Source organism: Mesoplodon bidens (assembly GCF_964165515.1).
Source record: "Mesoplodon bidens genome assembly, chromosome: 3".
In the NCBI taxonomy this organism is placed as follows: Eukaryota; Metazoa; Chordata; class Mammalia; order Artiodactyla; family Ziphiidae; genus Mesoplodon; species Mesoplodon bidens.
The window spans coordinates 156,118,694-156,139,348 of NC_138178.1; the positions used below are offsets into that span (position 1 = coordinate 156,118,694).

Below are 20,655 nucleotides of genomic sequence, written 5' to 3' on the forward strand. Positions count from 1 at the left end.
ATCCAACAGACATGAAGGCAGAGTAACACCAGGCTCTAGGGGATGGACTGTAAAGGTACATTCTTAAAGGGCACAAAGAAGATGGCTCACATCAGTGATTCCCACCCATGACTGCACATTAGAATCATCTAAGGAACTTTAGAAACTACTGGGTCTTATCCCAGGTCAACTGAATCTGGAGGCAGGAATGTGTTGAACTAAAATTATTAGGATTATTAAGTAAGAACTATAAATCTAAATTTCTCAGACCCTAAATTTGAAATAATTAAATTGAATTTTGGAGTTAAAATGTATATAACATAGAATGCCAAGACACATAACCAGTGTGACAAAACTAGGACCAGAATACAAATGTCCTGATTAGTCAGCCAAATCTTTCTAGTCCATGTGCTGCTCCTGTGACTGGGCAAGGTAGTGCACACATAAGGGAGGAATATTTTTTAAAATTAGAAACGGACTTCCATCCATTACCTCATTTGATCTTCTCAGCAAATCTATGACACAAATAGGACACGTAATAGCCCATTTCATAGACAATAGAAATTAGGATCAGAGGGGTTAAGTGAGTTGTCCATGTGAAAGAGCCAGGACTCACAACCAGATCTTCGAACTCTCAGGGCACCAAATCCTAATCATTCTCTAAGAAATGTGGAGATCACCTGGTTTTTGCCTTACCCTCTCAGTCAACTTCTTCATGTCTGGGAACAAATACACTCTTTTTCAAGGAAAAACTAATGTCTAATGTGGAGTTCTGGGGTATTACAAAGCAAAACAAGCTCCGAGTTAGAAAAGATAGGGATAAAAGCTGAAAACAGTAAGTTCTCTGATAAGATATAAAGAGAGTACTTCACAGAATCTAGGTGTTTTAAGTCAGTGAGTCTATATTTAATATGCTTTAGACTATCTGGTTAATGTCTGATGACAATGAAACAAACAAGTCAGGATGTGTTCTATTGGCCTTTGCTACGGATATAGGTAGAGAGTGAGATGCTAGTAGAGAAAAACATTGAAAAAGCTCCAGAAAATCATTTATAGAGCACGAACTATGCAAAATAATTAAGAACAGAGCCTAAAGACAATAATGAAGGAAGGGTTAGGGTTATTTTCACTTTTCACCTTCACTGTTTGATGTTCAAGTATAATGTAGTTGGGGGCAATGATAGGATAAAATTGTTCACTAATGTTAAATAATTAACACAAGACCACTTTGGATATTTATATTAATAGTGCTAATAGTGACAGTATTACTCTCTCCAGCCTTTCATCTGAGATCAAAGTTTGTTAAAAGCCCTAAACAAACTTTATAAACAGTTGTGTAAGTGGAATTAGAGTATAAAATTAAAAAAAGATCGACTGAGGCATTTGATATCACTGAGCAAGCTCAAGACAACTAGTAATGCAACCAAGGGACACGCCAACATTCTTCTTCAACATTCACAAGGAAGAAAACTAGATCAAAGTTGCTTTATTAAACTCCATGTACCAACAGGTCAAGGGCATATTTTGACAATTCTAAATATGGTTCAAGAATTCAGTGTCCTGTTTATGACTCTACTTCTTGCCCTGCTCAAGGTAAATATGGGATCTCATTGTTAGTTTTCTTCCTCTTCACTTAGTATCATTCACTAGGTACTTACTTATAAAGCATTCCTTACTCATGTCTTCATTACTCTCAACATTCACAAGTGGAGTATGTGGAATGGAAAGAACACGGAGTCACTAATCAGGACAATTGAATTCTAGCCCTCGATTTGCCATATTTGGCTATTCGTAAATTCCTTTGTCCTCCAGACTTCTTATTTATAGGGTGAGGGGTTTTGACAAGGGTCTCTAAGAGTCCTTCCATTTGTAACATTACCTAAAATGTGAGATCCATGGCAGCAGGGACCCAATCTGCTATATGCCCGAGGACACTGTCGAGATATGGCAGGGATTCAACAAGTATCTGTTGTATACAATTACATGATTAAATCAGGGTAAATTGTTTGAAAGCAACTATTCATAGGGTGGAAATTTTTTAATGAAGATAATTTTTTTTAATTCCTCCTAGACTAGAGTCTACTAAGTAAGACTTTTAAAATATGACCCAGTCCAGCACAATCATTAAAAAAAAAATTAAAAAACTGAAATGTGGGCTACCCTGGTGGCACAGTGGTTGAGAGTCTGCCTGCCGATGCAGGGGACACAGGTTCGTGCCCCAGTCCGGGAAGATCCCACATGCCGCGGAGCGGCTGGGCCCGTGAGCCATGGCCGCTGAGCCTGCGCGTCTGGAGCTCTGCAGCGGGAGAGGCCACAGCAGTGAGAGGCCCGTGTACCGCAAACAAAACAAAACAAAACAAAACAAAACAAAAAAACTGAAATGTAGAGAGGTTAAACAACGTGCCCAGAGTCATGTGCCTGGTTATCGGGGAGGATATGACCAGAACCCACCATTTCTGACTCTAAATCAGATACTGTTGTACTATATCACTTTCCATCATTTAAGACTAGGCATATAATAACTTTCAGCTGAAACCTGTATGCAATTGGTTAAAATTAGGTGCACAAAATGAAAAATTCCCAAATTAGCTTTTTATGTAAAGGCTACTTCAAAATGTGTGTAACAGACACTACTCCCACCAACTATATATTAAGGGTGTAATACCAATATTTCATTTTATAGTTAGATTAAGATCTTAAAAAGATGTAATGCATTATTACTCTGAGATTTCACCCAGATATGCTCTCTTAAAGGGAACAGAAAGCATTTCTTATATGTATTATATTTTTCAGAAAGATACTTCAGAAAGTGTTTTGTAATATATACACTCATTATCTTCACAATACAAAACAAGCCCCTTTTACCCATAGAATGCACTGTTATTGATAGTGTTTGGAACAGGACTATAAAACACATTATCAAGCAAGGCAGTTAGGCAGTCTGACTACTTATCAGCATCAACTATGAAGCTGTCAGACTGACCTCCAAACACTGAGTAGTTCAATAATACTAAATTCATCTGCTGGTGAAGCTGCATTCATTATGTAATTTCTCAATGATACTTTCCCTATGTCACCACATTTATGAAAAATCTGACAGCGCTGTGAGAAACGATCTTTGCAGGCTGAAGGAAGTCTTACACTTTTAAATTGGTCATCACCTTTTGCCACAAGGTTGCAACTCTGTATAAACAGCCCACTGGTTTCAGCACCATTTTCTTCATTTTAACATAAGCACAGTCATGTTTTTGCAATTTAACCCTTTGAAGATGACCCCATTATTGGAAAATATACACATTTTAATACTGACTAACACAGAATACAGACTCTGTATTTTGGGACAAGGTGGCGAAAGGAGAATGTCTAGATTGTTTCAACCAAGATCCCTCATGAGAGATTCATGAGGATATTTCCGTTTGCCCTCGATGCGAATATACAGAAGGTAGACTAACATTAGAGCAGTGGGAAACTTGGCAGAACGGGCTAGGACAGGGTTTGTGCAAAACCTTTTTCCGGTTTCAGTTTGAATGGGTTCCCAGGAAGTGTCAAGTTCGAACAAATCCAAAATTTTACAATGCAGCTCAGCCAAAACTGCTGAGATTCACCTGATTCTGGGTCAAAACCGTACAGAGCACACTGCGTTTTATTTGGTGTAAAGCCAATTTGACTGAACCTTTCAGGCAACTTCAATGAGAGGCTTATAGCCTTGGCAAGACCAAAAATGAACCTGGCTTGATCTTTGGTTTTGAAACAGCAAGTTCTGGCTTTATAAAGAGATAAAGGCAAGTTTTACCCAGCTTCAAGATTCTTACAAATACTTAGAAGAGGCACTGCAGATAATTAACTGTTATTTGGCCACATTTACATACTCAAGTCAGTTATTTCCTCAGCTAAACCAGGACACTTTAGTTAAATACATTAACACTATTGGGTCCATATACTCCTAAGTGCCCCAGAGCAGATTCTGGTGTCCTAACGAAGAATAATGGTCCTTCTTCAACAACTTATGTGCCTGTAGACTGGCTTGCACACGTAGTAGGGTGAAGCACAATTAGTGTTAGATCCATAGTGGGAAGGGAAGGAAATTGAAAGTAATCCCCAACAATCAGTGTCTAACAGTAGACAGGTGAAATCAGAATACGCAGCATCACTTAGTAATTTCCAGAGGCATACTGGCATACTCTTGTACTCGTGGATACCAAGATCTTGAAGGTCAACTGGTATGCATACTTCAAGTCTGGTACCACTAATATTAGCTGAATGAATCCTTTAGAGATGTGCTTAAGCCTCTAGCATTTTTTTTAAAAATAGAAATCATATTTCTAACAGTTTCCCTGTGTCTTGTAATTTTTCTCAGATAGGCAAATTTGTGCATGTTTTTCTCCATATAGCTGCAAGTTAGGATTTATCCTGTAAATTATGTTATCTCTGTAAGTATACCCTAAAAATACAAGCTTCGATTGTTTTAAGTAACTTTGGTTTGAGAAGTTGATTAAACACTGACAAATTGCAACTACACAGTTACTCATTTGCTCTCAGTCAACACTTTTCAAAATTTTGATTACATCCTCCCCAAATAATTTTTAAACTGTGTATTTCCCTTACTCTCCCCACTTCCATACACACATTTTTAAGTTGTCGGAATGTTTTCATCATAAGTTTAGGTAGTTGCAAAGGATGAAAATTCTGGGATGTAGTAAATATTGTCATTTTCAAATAAAACTTTTATATTACTCATATAAACTTATCCAGTGAACTTTAAATCTCATTAATTTGTTACCACCATTTATCCACTTCCAAAATAACAATACCATCCGCTTTAAAAGACAGATTTTATATGATTCCTTTTCCCTTTGAACTTATTTCAAATCTGTTTTCCCTTACCGACTTTTATCCTAATATAAAATATACTTATGCTTGCAGGCCTGTTTATTGGTTATCCTATCATACTTCATCCTTCTCTGTAACAAAAATGTATATATATACAGAGAGAAAAACTGATTTTTAAAACTCTCTGTGACCATAATGCTCTAAGTGTTAAACATTATTATGGATTGAATTATCATATAATTAATATTAGGTATATTAAAATTTTTGAGAAAAAATTAAATGTGAAATGTCAAAAACTCTCAAGGCTTCCAAATGTATATCTCTTACTGGGATGGATATAGATTTCTCTACTCCTGTACTCAATTAGCTCATGTATCCATGGGTAAATGCTAATTTTGTTTCAATAATACAGGGTTCCATTTCTATTTCTATTTTTTGTTTCTATAGATTTACTCACTGAGAAGTCTTGTTCACATAAAAAAGTATGTGAGAATGAAATTAGTTTTGTTATAACATTGTCACTCAATTTCTTGAATGCCTTCCTAGTTTTATAGCAAAGATTACACAGTGATCTGTCATCAAAAATTAATTTAAATGATCTACCAGCTCGATTAGGTCCTCTTTCAATTTTGTTGAAAGCAAAGAATTAGAAACCACTTGACTTGCCAAAGGATTGTAATGTAGTTATTAAAGTCATTCACTTTCCATTTCTGGAAGGTAAACCCCAAAGGCTTTACTCACCAAGACTTAAATGACTACAACTGTTCTTTTATCACTTAGAGATATTTCATTGAATTTAACACATGCAAAAAATAAAAATCTCAATTTCAATACCATTCTATCAGTATAAAATTTTAATATATTTATTTTATCTCAGCATTAAATATATCTGCATCCAAAACTTAAGAGCTGCAGACTGGCAAAGCCAGTCTTCACTGTTAAACCAATCAGCCAAATCAGCAGTACTTTCTGGCAGAAAAATGTCTAACTTCATTTTTCAATTCTATGTAATGTGTTGATGTGTCCTCGTGACAACCGTCTCACTTTTGAATCATAATTCTAAGACAGATAAATAGATAAGGCATGGAGCTGGACCAGAGTTTGTCACCTGGATGAAATAAGACACTGTGGCTTTCAATGATTTCTTTCCAACACATCTTAGCTTTGTTTTCTGGAGCTATACATTCTCTGATTATAGTAGGTGGTGGAAGAGGTGAGGTCATTAAATAAAACTGTCTTTACTCCTCCTCAACATCCATCAACAATACATGTCGATTTCAGAACAACCCATTCTCAACACCCCATATGCCTAATACAACCCTTTGTTCTTATCAAAAATATATGGATGACTAAGAAGGACAAGAAGCCTTACCTTAGTGACCTGAGTAAAGGAGAACATGAAGGCACCCAAATCATAAACTGCCCCTTGTTTGGCACCCTGATGTGCCTGGGGGAATTTGCCATCATGGGACCCTGGATGGGTGAGAAGGAGGCCTTTCTTCTGCAAAGTGGGAGGAAGCTGATTATGAAAAGTAAGAGGGCCTCTTCAAGCAGAGCTATTTTAAGAGAATGTGCAGGTAGTAGCTGAGGATATAAAAATGGATTCTCTTAAACCTACTTGTGTCTTGGCTGCCCCTTGGAAGATCTTTGTGTACTCCTAGAGGTACTGTGCTGTACCTCACCAGTTCTGTTTGAGCCTTCCTGTCAGGGACAGCATTAATCATTTCGTTGTAAAATTAAAAAACAAAAAGTGCTGCTGGGCTTCCCTGGTGGTGCAGTGGTTGAGAGTCCGTCCGCCTGCCGATGCAGGGGACACGGGTTCGTGCCCCAGTCCGGGAAGATCCCACGTGCCACAGAGCGGCTAGGCCCGTGAGCCATGGCCGCTGAGCCTGTGCGTCTGGAGCCTGTGCTCCGCAACGGAGAGGCCACAACAGTGAGAGGCCCGCGTACCACAAAAAAAAAAAAAAAAAAAAAAAGGTGCTGCTAACATGTTTCAATTTCCTTTGCTTTTTGGTAAAATGTGTCATAGATACAAATGAGTACATAAAACATATACATAAAGAAAATGACAGTTTTTGTGGTTTTAGTCATCATTTTCCTGATTATGAATGAAGCTGAATATATTCTTACATGTTTCTTCTTCAACTGAAATGCCTGCTTATGCCTTTTATCCTTTTTCTTTTTTCTTTTCCTTTTTTTTTTTTAAATCTGCATTGTTTATCTTTTTCTAATTCCTCTGTTGGCAATAAGATTTGGATACAAACTGATTTGGATACAAACTGCTAGTCAGTTATATCTTCTGCTACAAATGTGTTCCAAGTGTGGCTTTTCTTTTCATTCTTTTTGTGTTGTCTTTTGATTTATGGAAGTTCTTAATTTTGATGTGGTCAAATCAGTCATTTCCTTTATGACCTATGTTTTCAGTGCCCCTCGCCTCACCCCTAGAAATCCTCCAAAGTCCCAAGGTCATGATGATACTAAACTATACTTTGTTTTAAAGCCTTATGGTTTCATCATTCACATTTAGGCTTTCACCCACTTTTGCATCTGAGATAGGGGTTCAATTTCATTTTTTTCATACCATCTATTAAAAAGTCCATCCTTACTCCTCTGATATGTGACGCCAGATATGACAGACATCAAGTTTCTATGTACACATATTTGTTTCTGGATTCTCTATTTGATTACATGAACCTATTTATATATTCCTGTGTCAAGACTACACTATCTTAATTTCAATAGCTTTAATAAGGTTATGTGTATATTAGGAAAACTCTCCCCACTTCGTCTTCTTCAGAAGTATCTTGACTATTCCAGAGTGTCTTCTCTATGAAGGCTTGAATTTTTTTGTCAGACATTTTCCTGTATACTTTGTATTCTTTGTTACTTTTGTATTGATATAGTAACTTTAATTACATTTTCTCAGCGATTGTTGCTGGAGTTAGAAGGAAAAGGGACTTTCATATACTGGTTTCTATCAAACCTGTTAAACTATTGTTCATAATTTAACTATGGATTCCTAGAGCTTTTTATAGAAACAATAATATTATTTGCAAATAATGATAGTTTTACTGCTCTGGTTAATACCACCAACACAGTGTCTAACAGAAACTGTAGAATGGGGCATCCTTTGCTTATTCCTGGTCTTAAAGAGGGACTTTCAAAATGCTAAGGTGAGGTTTGCCAGAGATTTTTTTTTCACATGACCTTTATCAGATTAAGGAAGTTCTCTTCTATTCTTAGTTTTCTAAAAGGTTTATGAGGATGATAATGATATCATAGGAATAAATCTTTTTATTCGTCTATTGGGATGACCTTATTAAATTTATTTCTCCTCAATCTGTCACTATGGTGAATTACACTGACTGATTTTTAAATTTTAAACCAACTCAGTTCCTGGAATAAACTCAATTAATTGATGAATTGGTAATTTGTCAGTGTTCATGAGTAATTTTCCTTTTTATTCCTTCCAGGATTTATTTTGCTAATATTTTGTGTATAATATTTTTGTATCCATGTTAATATGTGAGAAGTTCCTTAATTTCCCTTATTTATACATTCCGTCTTGTTTTGTCTCAAAGGTTGTGCCAATTCCTAATGAGTTGGGCATGCCCTTTCTTTTATTTTTTGACCTGTGAGTTGTTTAGAAGTTTACTTTGAAATTTCCAAAAGTCTATGGCTTATTTCATTGTTTTTGAATCTTACAGCTAGTTATAATCATGTCACTAAATTCCAATCCATGGAAATGAACAGAAATGATATGTGCAAATTCTAGTTTTCACTAAAAGCAAGTTACATACATACTCGCCCTTTCTTTCTTTTGTCTAGTTACAATATTAATCTAAGGGCTGGATTGGAACAGGCATCTTAGATCAGGAGGCGGAAGCAGTATATTGAAGATGGTAGAGCAAAACAACAAAAGAAGCCTGGGTTTCTGACACCATACCTTCCATGGACACCATATATTTGGATTGTTAAACAAGAGTGAAACTAATTTCTATCTGACTTAACCCATAATTCTTTTTGGATTTCTCTTAACTGAGGTCATGCTAACTCTAACTAATACAAAGGTATTGAGAATCTAAATTATCATGGCATTTATGGAAATGAAAATAAAGACAGATCTGAGGTGTGATATGACAAACAGAATTTGTATCTCCAAGCTGAACAGCCTTCCCTTCCTTTTCATTTCCTAAAATGACCCTGACTTCTTATTGTACTGCCTATATCTCCTCTTCTCCCTTGACCTCCCACTTACTAAGTTCACTAGTGCCTTTCTATAAACAAGGGTAATCACTCTGACCCTGCCTTTCTGGCACCAAACTGTCCCAATTCCTAATTTTCCAAGCACAGTCCTAAAGTTGTATTACCTCCACATGCGCTTTCCCTCTTCCTACTTGCAGGCTCCCACCCCTCCACTCCACGTTGCACACCACCACTCCAGCTGTACTCATGCACACCACATTCACCACGCCACAACCCCTGACTGAAAATCATTAATGACTACTTATTGGCTAAATAGCCATGCTACCGCCTTTCACCTCCCAACCTCGCAATGGACACAACAGAGAATGCAAAGCAATCACAGCAGTGCTCTCCAAAAGAGCAGTCCAGAATCCTTCCCAAAAGAATGTTTCAATAGCCAGTACCGACCAGTAGGAACTGGCACTCAGGAAGAAACGCACTTGTATCCCTGACATAAAATATCAAATCTAAACTCCTTGGTTTGTATTTCAAAACTCCGAAGTGTCTATTACTCTCTCAAAGTTTTACAGACAATGAGCCTATAAGAAAAAAAAAAAAAGATGTGAAAGCCTTTGAAATGGGACAAAAACTTACTGGGTATCTTCAATGAAAAACTAGTTTTTGCCGCGCGGACCCTTCTGGGTTTTTTGATTCTACAGGATCTCTGTATCAGTCATTGTCTTTGAGCTATTCATAACTCTGTGAGTTATAGATGACTGATTGCTATGCAAATGATTCTTGTACATAGACATGAAATAAATTTTGTCTGGGGAGGTTCAATTGATTTCCTTCCTCCACTATGGAAGAAGCCAGTTTTGCCTCTATTTTAAATTCACTTCAGTACTCTATTGCTCTTTGAATGTTCCTTTAAGTGAGTTATAACATCTTGCTCATTCTCTGATTAATTAATGAGTTAAACTCATTTGTCACGAGTTCATTTTATATTTGTATGAGAGTCATGATTTCATGATTTTACCTTAAAATTTTTTTTTTAAATATCCTTTTAGCTAACTCTTTTTTCATTATTGCCTTTAAACTTTCATTACATCCCCAATATAGAATGTCTTCTCTGGCTCTTTCTACCTGACACTACTGATTCTTCCCATTTCAGAGAGGAAACTAATCTCCATCATGTCCTCAAATTACAAAAGCCAGGCTTTTCCATGATGAACCTAGACTGTAATGATGTTAATTTATTTTACAATTATTGTTTCTCTGTAATGCCTTCTACAAAATGCACTGTTTCATTCACATGTTGTAGACAGTGCATATTTATCTTACATCATTAATTCATTTATATGGAAGCAACTTCTCTCCTCAATTAAAGTGCAAGTTCCTTGAGAGAACTGATCACAATTCCTTTTCCTTTTCTCCTCTTCACTGTCTACCTAGTACCTTAGTGCCCAATAAATATCCACTCTGAGGCCCATCCATGGCTCACGAACTGGGGCTCTCAACCAAGATTTTTTTCAGGTAATCACTTAGCTTTATTTGGGGAATCAACCTACTATATTTTGGCTGAAGGTGGTTCCTCCCGAGGAGAATTCACACTAAACTTTAATGAAGATCATGGGAGCTTCTGTGAAACACCAAATAAAGTGTAACACTGCTCAGAAAGGCTAGGGAAAAAAGAATAAATTGATATGCTTCTGGGTACTTTTTTCCCTCAACTATCAGTACTGTGTATACCTATATTCCTAAGAATAGTCTATGTGAGGATTATATACATTCAGTTCAACATTCATTCTTTGATTTTACAAATGTTTATTGATTGTCAACTATATGTAAGAAATTTTTTGCAGGCCCTGGGGATGCATTTGTAAATAAAATGTAATTTCTATTCCAAGAAGCTTACCTGCTAGTGAAGAAGCAGAGGGAAGTATTGAGAAAGAAAAGGGAAACAGACACAACTGTGACCTAAGCATATAGATAATTGGTGACAAGCCAAATCAAGTTGCTCATTATGACAAAAAAGACCTTCTTATTTTCAGGTATTATAACTACCAAACCTTTAAAATTAATCTGTTGTAAATACTCCTAATGGAATAATGAAATTTCAAATTTTGCAGATCTGTATCACCAGGACACATACCCTACATTCAAAGCCTTACATACCCTAATACCACCTAAACCAAATGAGAGACCACCAACATTTTTCTATGGTTTAAGTGCTAAGTTGTGAGAGACTAATAAATGGTCTTGAGACTGCTTCCAGCATATTTGATTTTATGAACTATAAAATACTTTACCAGCTGAATAGTCTACCAAGTATATTAAATCCACTCTTTATAATGCCATATGAAGTCAAAGGATTTCATAATATTTGAGCATTAACATTATTACTGAACATTTTCATTTTTCATTCATTATTACTGAGGTTTTACTTATGATAATTATTTCAAATTAAAACCATCTTGAGAAAACTGCCACTGTAAAAAACCTAGTTCATTTAACCAGCTTTATTTTTCTCATGATTTTTTATTTTTTACCTTTATTTTTAGGGGAACCCTTAGAATAAGGCATTTAAGATTTTATACCATAGTACTATGTTAGTAAAGAGATTATGTAAATAAAAAAGACCAACAAATACTAATAAAAGTTATGGGCTTCTTGTTGTTATTGATAATTTTCAGCTTCACATGACATACTAGTATAATCAAAGTGATTAAATAAGAAATAATAAGCAATCACGTAATGATAATGATAACCTAACACTTGTTTGGTCCTAAATATTCACATATATTTTCTCTCTTAATTCTCACAATAGTGTGATAAAATATGTTTAATTATATTCACTTTTACAGATGAAGGAATCAAGAAACAAGCGATTTTCTAAATGTTGAAGTGGTATTTTGTATCCTGAACCCAGGTCCTCAAACTCAACATTTCTGTTTTGGTTCATACTTTTAAAAAGAGCATTTAATTTACAAGCCAAATACTGTTGGCAAGACACTTTCTAAGGATAAGTAAAATATATGTGGAGGAACGCTAAACATTTTATTCACTTACGATGTCATCATGCTGAAATCGAGAAAGTCAGTGTACTTTCCCAATGGCCTGGTTAAATCTAAGGAATAGATTATTTCCCAGCTAGGGTCTGCACACTGTCGATCAAAATCACTTGCTTACACAGGACCAAAATACTCTCTATTAGCATCTTTCCTTTCCTCACACTCAAAATATAAATATTTTATTCTTAATTAGCCTTATTGTTTAAAAGTTTCTTATTTTTCACCTGCTCATTAAAAACATAAAAAAAAATCACCACTAGACCCAAGTCACTCAATATTTTGTGTGTTTTCAAAAGTTTTAAACACAAAATATGCATATTCAATATTTGCATCATACTCTCAATATAGCTTTAAATACCTCCCCCTGTATATAACAGCATGTCAATATTTTCTTTTTGAAAATATGACTTTTAATGGCTGAATAATATTTCATCGTAAGGTGGTAACATAATTTATTTTACCATTCTTTCAATTCACGTGGTTTTTATTATAAAAATGTTTACTTATAAAGTAATCTAACCATGTTTTTTAAAACTTGAGAAACAGAGAAAGGAATGATATCACAGCCCTAATTCTTGTCTAACAAGTCACTATTATAAGATTTGCTTGCTTCTATTCTTTTTCTTATACACCTATCATCATATGTTATCATTAAAGTACACGTAATTATATATCTTGAATTTGTTTCCATTTAACATTATATAATAAACCTTTTCCAAAATCTTTGTGTCATGCTGGGTGGAAACTTCACACTTTATCTAACCATTACTTTATTGCCGAACAATAAGTCATCTCCCCTTTTTTTCTATAAAAATGTATATCATTTTCCAATAAATATTGCAATCATGTAATCTTTACATATTTGCACTTAAAAAAATGATTTCCTAATACCAGATTCCTGCAAGTAAGATTATTGAAAAAAAGGCTAACCAGCTTTTATCATTATTTGGATATTGTAAAAAAAAAAAAAGGTTGACTGTCTGCCCTTCAAAGTATAAATAGCAACCTGATCTCAGTTTCTTATCAACTAGTCCTTTTAGTGATTGGGAAATACAGAAACAAATAAGCATAATTACATTTAAGCTAATTATGTTTTCCATAAATTAGTGCATAAGGGCATCACCTGTCTTGAGAGAGCAGTGACCACTTAAATACACACAATTTTTTTCTTAATTCTTTTTTTTTTTTCATTTTAAAAGTTTGTATCTACATACCTTTCTGGTATAGTTTAGCTTACTTTCCCCTTTGAATCTTAGATGTAGTTTTAGAAATGCTTTCCAGAACTGCTTCCTTTGGGGAGTGCTCTGAAATCCACATCAGGACACAGCAGTAATCCTGATAGAAGGAGAAAGAAAATACCCCAACTTACCGTTTCTAACTCATGTACACGGTCCTGCAAATAAAGCATAATACATAATTATTAAAACAAAGCTATAAAAAATCATTTCAAGTTTACTTAATTTTTAGATTTTCTATTTATTCTCTATGAACAATAACATTTTAAAAATGTAAAAAATGAAAACTCCTACTCAGGATAATCTCTCCAATAGAAAAATAGTCATAAAAGAATCACTTTTCTCATCTCAACTAGTGTTAGGACTACAAGGTTTAATTTAATAGTAAATACCATAAATTCAGACATAGTTACTAAGTGGAATAGATTTTATCACTTTTGCATTGGTAAACTTATTTATCTATTTAGCAAAATATAAGTATTAGATCTGAATATATGAACAACTAGACAATAGTAGTGATTTAAAAAAGGAATTTAGCACATATACCAGCTCTCAATTTGGTATACAGCACAAAGTATGCTCTCACAGGAAGTAAAGTTCAGACATAAGAATGACTTCACCAATTAAAATTAATAAGTACACTGTTAATTGAGACAAGGCAGGAGAAGTAAATGAGAAAGATATGTCACATGCAGCCAATCCTGAACCCAGATAGGTCTTCAATACCTACAATATCTTAGAAGGTTTCATAGAAATACTGGTTTTAAAAAGAGTCATTGATAATATCGCTTTAAAAGCTAAATGATTAAGAATGGTTTCATTCTCAATCCAACAGCTGTGTTCTCAACTCTTCCCAGAGCTAACAGCTACATACTAAAAGTTTTTACCAAAAAAAAAAAAAAAGCTGACTTGAGAGAGAGAGTGAAAATTCAAGGAAGTGCAAAGCCATCCTTTTTACGAGGGTCAAGGCCATTTTTCTTTCTATTCTTTCATTTTAAGTAGTTGGAGGAGATATATAAAATCTGGATTTTTAAAAATTAAATTGTGCTAAGAGGGAAAGGAAGGAAAATGGGGCAGAGGGCCATTCAGCTCAGATCTCTGTGACCGTACAGAGACTGACTGAGACCCATGACACTTAGGAGTGACCCCTGCATTCTCCCAGCTTCACCTAACACACAGAGGCCTTGCCTTTGAGGACTTCTGCAACCCAGCCTTCAACCCTCAGACTGCGAAACTGGGTTGAACATTTCTGCCCCTTTAAATATTTCGCTATGTGGGCACAAGCTAAATGAATATATTATGCAAAATCAGCCCAAAGCAGACTGTTTTTAGCAATATAATCTGTTTAATTACATTTTGTTGGCATACTTGAGAGAACCTCACCCTCGCCCCCATAATTTTCATAAAATAACTGCTATTTTATTGGTGACTTGTGTACTGTCACATTTGAGTAGCTCGTAATAAATGCATATAATGCCTCAAGGGGGCTTTGATCTGTTCTTACCAGGCATCTTATTCACAGTGCATCTGGGACAAAATCATTCAGCAAAGTGTTATCATCACTTGCAGACCGAACAGAACCTCATTAGACAGTCTTTGGGCAGTATCGCATTTATATGAACCATCTTGGAAGGCTGAAAATATTTACAGCCACTATTTGGGCCTTAAGTTTTCCCCACACCATGTACCTATGGGGCTCATATTATTTAGAATTAGCATATTTTAAAAGCACACATACAGCTGGTTTGAAATCAGTGATATTGTATGATGCCAAAATAGTACAACTGAATTAAATTCCATTTTAATTCATAGCACACTGTTTGGTAAAGATAAACTGATACAATTTATGTATTAGTGTCTTCATTTTACTTAAATATTGGTTACAGGATTTTAAATATGCACTGTCATGGACTACATGTTTGTGTACTCAGAATTCATGCATTGAAACCCCAATCCCTAATGTGATGGCATTTGGAGATGTGGCCTTTGGGAGGTAACCAGGTCATGAGGATCGAGCCCTCATGGGATTAGTGCCCTTATAAGAAGAGACACAAGAATGCTTGCTTCTCTTTCTGCTCTCTGCCAGGTAAGGGAATAAGGAGAAGATGGCCATCTACAAGCCAGGAAGGGGTCCCTTACCAAGAACCGAATCTGCCAGCACCTCGACCTTGGACTTGCCAGACTCCAGAATCGTGAGAAATAAATGTTTGCTGTTTAAGCCACCCAGGCTACAATAATTTGTTATAGCAGTCCCAGCTGACTGAAACATATGCCTAGTCTATAAGGCTAAAACGCAAATGGTCAAAAAATCTCAATTTTGTTAAAATATAAAGATCAATAATCTATTTCAATACAATTTACTTATGTCTGTCTATAATCTACTCCATTCCAAAATGGTACTGAGATAGCTTTCAATGAAAAATATATATGTTAAGAAAATGAGAAAATTAGGGAAACAAGAAATTCAGTTCATTAGCCTGAATTTAAATAATTCAATTTGCCAATCAACAACAGCTAATAGGATACCAGTCATTGTTGCCAATTAGTGAGCTCAGTCTAAATTGCTGTTTTTTTGGCCTTAATTGTAGGCCATAAATAAAAAGAAACTACTCCTAATCTTTATGAACTTATTAACTTGCTTTTTTTTAAACATCTTTATTGGAGTATAATTGCTTTACAATGGTGTGTTAGCTTCTGCTGTATAACAAAGTGAATCAGCTATCCGTATACATATATCCCCATATCCCTCCCTCTTGCATCTCCCTCCCACACTCCCTAGCCCACCCTCTAGGTGGTCACAAAGCACCGAGCTGATCTCCCTGTGCTACGCGGCTGCTTCCCACTAGCTGTCTATTTTACGTTTGGTAGTGTATATGTGTCCATGCTACTCTCTCACTTCGTCCTAGCTTACCCTTCCCACTCCCCATGTCCTCTAGTCCATTCTCTATGTCTGCGTCTTTATTCCTATCCTGCCCCTAGGTTCTTCAGAACCATTTTTTTTTTTTAGATTCCATATATGTGTTAGCATACAGTATTTGTTTATCTCTGTCTGACTTACTTCACTCTGTATGACAGACTCTAGGTCCACCCACCTCACTACAAATAACTCTTTTTATGGCTGAGTAATATTCTATTGTATATATGTGCCACATCTTTATCTATTCATCTGTCGATGGACACTTAGATTGTTTCCACGTCCTGGCTATTGTAAATAGTGAGGCAATGAACATTGTGGTACGTGACTCTTTTTGAATTATGGTTTTCTCAGGTTATATGCCCAGTAGTGGGATTGCTGGGTCGTATGGTAGTTCTACTTATAGTTTTTTAAGGAACCTCCATACTGTTCTCCACAGTAGCTGTATCAATTTAAGAAATGTATTGTGAAATTTAAATGGTTGAAGTTGGCTTCTTTTTTGGCAGACAAGATTAGTTACTATAATTCTGTATATAAAAGAATTAGGCTACTGCAAATCCCTCTTCTCTAACAAAAGCGTTGCATACTTCTGCTCATGTTCTTATCATTAAAATAGCCAATAACTTAAGCCAATATTGTGGCACTGATACAGTCTATGAAAACACATGCCAGTATACATCCTGGAATGAATATATAATTACACCAAAATATATGCTCCCTATCCTCTCCCACTCTTACTATAACTGCAACTGTAGTGTTTTGTTGTTGCTGTTTAACCTTCAATTTTCATTTCAACAGATTTTATCTTCAAGCTTGGCCTGCAGGTTCAGTACTCTCCCTCCTCTCCCATCACACACACACACTCCTAAGGTTAGATCCCAAAAAGAAAAGAATTGCTAGGATATTGAAAGGGGGGAGAGTAGGTGAGAGGAGTAGAGGAGGAAGACAGAAGTAATGAAGTAATGAAGACACTCTCAGTATAATCATGAGATTTCAGGTGGCTTTAATAAATCAGTGGTTCTTATTTTTGTAGCCATGGACTTTGAGAATCCTTTCCCCAGAAAAATGTACACTATACACAATACACAGAATTTTGTATATACTTTTAGGGGAATTGCAGACTCTCTGAAACCCACCCATGGGCCTCCAAGTGCTTTTACTCCAAATAAAAACACTTGAAATAAGATGTAAGAATTATTTTATTAGACCAAATAATTTATTTTAAATAAATTATTTTATTACACCAAATAAACTATTTTATTAGACCAAATCTATTTATTTCTCCTGTATGAAATATTTCTGGATAACAAGGAAAGAAACAATGGGGAGTGGAAGGTTAAAAATTGGAGGAGAAATTTCCTTCAAATGTTTTGAAGAAAAAAGCTCTCAGGGAAGAAAATATGTTTTATCGTTACCAGGTTTTTTGTGATTGGAGAGTCCCTTTCCCACTATTTTTTAGTGCTATTTAAGATGGGGAAAGTCTAAGAAAAACCTAAAATGGCAACAATTATTTTAATGTTTACTCTTAAGGATTATACATATAGTCACTGCATAGTCCTTGAGTTACAATGAAGAGTACTAGCTGTTATTATCAGTGTGAATATTACATACCATTTCTAAATGAAAACAGTAATGCTAGAAATCACATTTTAATTTATTCTGGGCTTGACAGATCGAGTAAGGTGAGTTATATTTTTGGGAAGGACAATAGCACATGCACTATAAAAAAAGATGTATTTTAACTTTTTATCATGAGGTTAGTAACCTATCTTGAGCTGTATATATTCCTTTGCTACCTGGTCACAATGGGGCATACATTAGAGTTTATGAATAAACCAAAGCAAATTCATTAGTATCACTGGAGATGGGAACATATTTGTAGGCTGTTGGGAAATGAACGCTAAGTGGAGAGTTGGTATCTGAATCCTTGGTCATTAACTGTTTATTTGACTCAGCTGAGCCAATCAACTAGCCACATTGATTCATCCATCCAATCTAAGAGATGAAATAGAGGCTCACAGGTCTGAATACTCAGAGTTTTCTCCCCCTGATAAGTAGAGCTGTACAGGTCTAGTGACTTTATCACAATGATGCAGCATTTTCCAAGAACGCTTTAAATACATCCATTAGCATACAAAAAAAGTACAATACTGGCGTAAAAGTATAATGAAAGTCTCTACTGCTTCCGAGTCTAAGAAACATTACAAGATAGACTAATTCTGGAAACTTCTCTGTACTGAAGGGCCATGATGAACATATAATTTTCAAAAAGAAAACCCACAGTGAGGTCTCCCTCTCATCACTGTTCTCAAGGCACAGAGCCTGTTTTCTGGAAGAAAAATCCACTCAGATTCACCCAGAGAGACCACTGCAGGGCATTTTTCCTGTCAATGTTATCTTGGTTTAATCAACACTCACACTTTACCTGCTGTTTCGTACATGAAGGTTATAAAATGAAATGCATTTTTCCTCTATGCATTTCCACATGACAACCCATTACATTTAACAAATTGTCAATCATTTTTTAAATAATTCAAAGAGTTAGAAATAATTTCAAATGTATTCTTTTCCACACTTCAAGATATTAAAATGAAAGAAAAGGAAAAGGCTTTTATTAACCACCTCAAAAAAAGATCAGTGTTTCATAGAGTCATTCTAAAAAATTAAAACAAAATAGATAAAAATCGTAAACAACCTCAATGTTGCAACACCAAAAAAAGGTTAAAAATATAGCGTAAGTTGGCTTTGAATACACACATAAATCAAAGATCTGTACATAAAATTGCATGTTATCTATTAAAAGTCAAAGTTACTCTATATTTTTAAAAACTAGAATGAATGACATTAGGGCAGCATGCAGTGGTTTACCATCATCTGGTGTTCAATTTAGCTATCATTAGATATTTCCGGTCAATCTCTGTTAACTCATTTCACTAGCTGCTTATGCGCCTTTTTCAAATAATCTACCTCAGGGTTCAGAATAACAAAACAGAAATGCTGAAAAGAAAACCACAATAAGGCATCAGGATATTACCTAAAAAGTCGTCAATAAGAAAACCCAACATTTGACTTATCAAGAAAAGCCAGTTTAAAGGTATGTATTATTTCCTAGCCTAGTAATGATCCTTGTTATCTACCTTTCACTTGGGGACTGGAAAATCAGAAGCAGAAACAATGACAACATTTAAGAACAAAGCCAAAGTGTGTGCTCCACATTTCTGATCTGTTCTCTCATCCACTACCATTGCCAGATAGGGACCTGAGGCAGCCAGTTTTGCTTCTGTAGCTTTCTTCTGCTGTATTCTCAGGCTAGCGGTTTGTTTTGTGGTATTGTTATGAGGCCGTTGCTGACTACTGCACTTCCATTCAGTACTATTCAGGAAAGGCTGAGGTTGCACTTACACTGAAGTGGGATGTGTACATGGGTTTGCGGAGCAGGGAATACAAGTGGGGTGAAGGAGGAAAATGAAGAGAAAGCATGGAAATGGGGCTCTGTTGGTTTGTTTGAACAGATTTCACACTGGAAAATGCAGCCAGAAAGCCTAGGTAAGGATTTTGCTTGAAATCCCTGTAAGCATTTCTAGTCAACAGTACGAAACTCATACCAAAAAAAAAAAAAAATCTCAGATTTACCCTTTATATTTTAGAACACAAAGCAAGGCAATGAGGTTTCTTCCCCCTGCCCCCCTTTAAAATGAAGAATCACTGTAAGTTTCTTCTTTAATGCACAATGTAATACGGTGCATAGGTGTGCGCCTATAGGATAAGACTGCAACCCAAATGAAGGGCAAAAGCCAGAATTATCTTTCTGCTGGTACTGCTCAGTTCCACAGTGAAACTGCTAGTAACAGGTAACAAAAGTTCAGTGAATGACATCCAGACTGGAGAACACCTAAAAGTTATTTGCAGATAATATAAAGGCTATGATCGTAGTTAGGGGTAATGCAAATGATAACCAATGTAATTTCAAAGATTGTCCCCAAAAGAGATGCAGGAACAGGAGTTGAGTAGCAGGGGAAAAAGCTAACAACCCAGAACCCAACACACCATATTTTTTTTCAAGGATTTACACCTTAAGAAATAAAGTACATGTCTCCAGTTGTGAGGCCTGTCATATATCAACTGAATATGCTCTGAACTCTTATGCAAATCATAGTGCAGTGGTGATTATGGCATAATTTATGAGTAGATCTGTGTCATGCATAACTTGTGGAAAACAACTGGGTGTGCTTTTTTTTTTCAGGGTGTGTATCTGACTGCCACCAAACATAGCTGATCTAATGAGACTCCCTGAGGCTAACATCTCCTTGGTTTCCGTCAAGTGTACACATCTCTTGGGTTTCCAAGTGAAGCATGTTCACAAGGAAACACATATAATCACAGAACCCTTTGTCCCAAGCTCCTTCCTCTTGAATATTTGAATTGCAACACTTGATTGTTG

General features: G+C 35.7%; 1 protein-coding gene across 4 annotated transcripts in view; it reads right to left on the bottom strand.

Annotated features, from left to right (window-relative positions):
* Positions 1 to 20,655, bottom strand: part of CEP128 (centrosomal protein 128) — a 423,783-nt gene that overhangs the window by 48,318 nt on the left and 354,810 nt on the right. For all 4 annotated transcript variants that reach the window (XM_081227258.1, XM_081227257.1, XM_081227259.1 and 1 more), the window contains one exon: positions 13,435 to 13,458. In XM_081227258.1, coding sequence (XP_081083384.1) covers positions 13,435 to 13,458 — 24 coding nt within the window. The remainder of the gene's footprint in view (positions 1 to 13,434; positions 13,459 to 20,655) is intronic.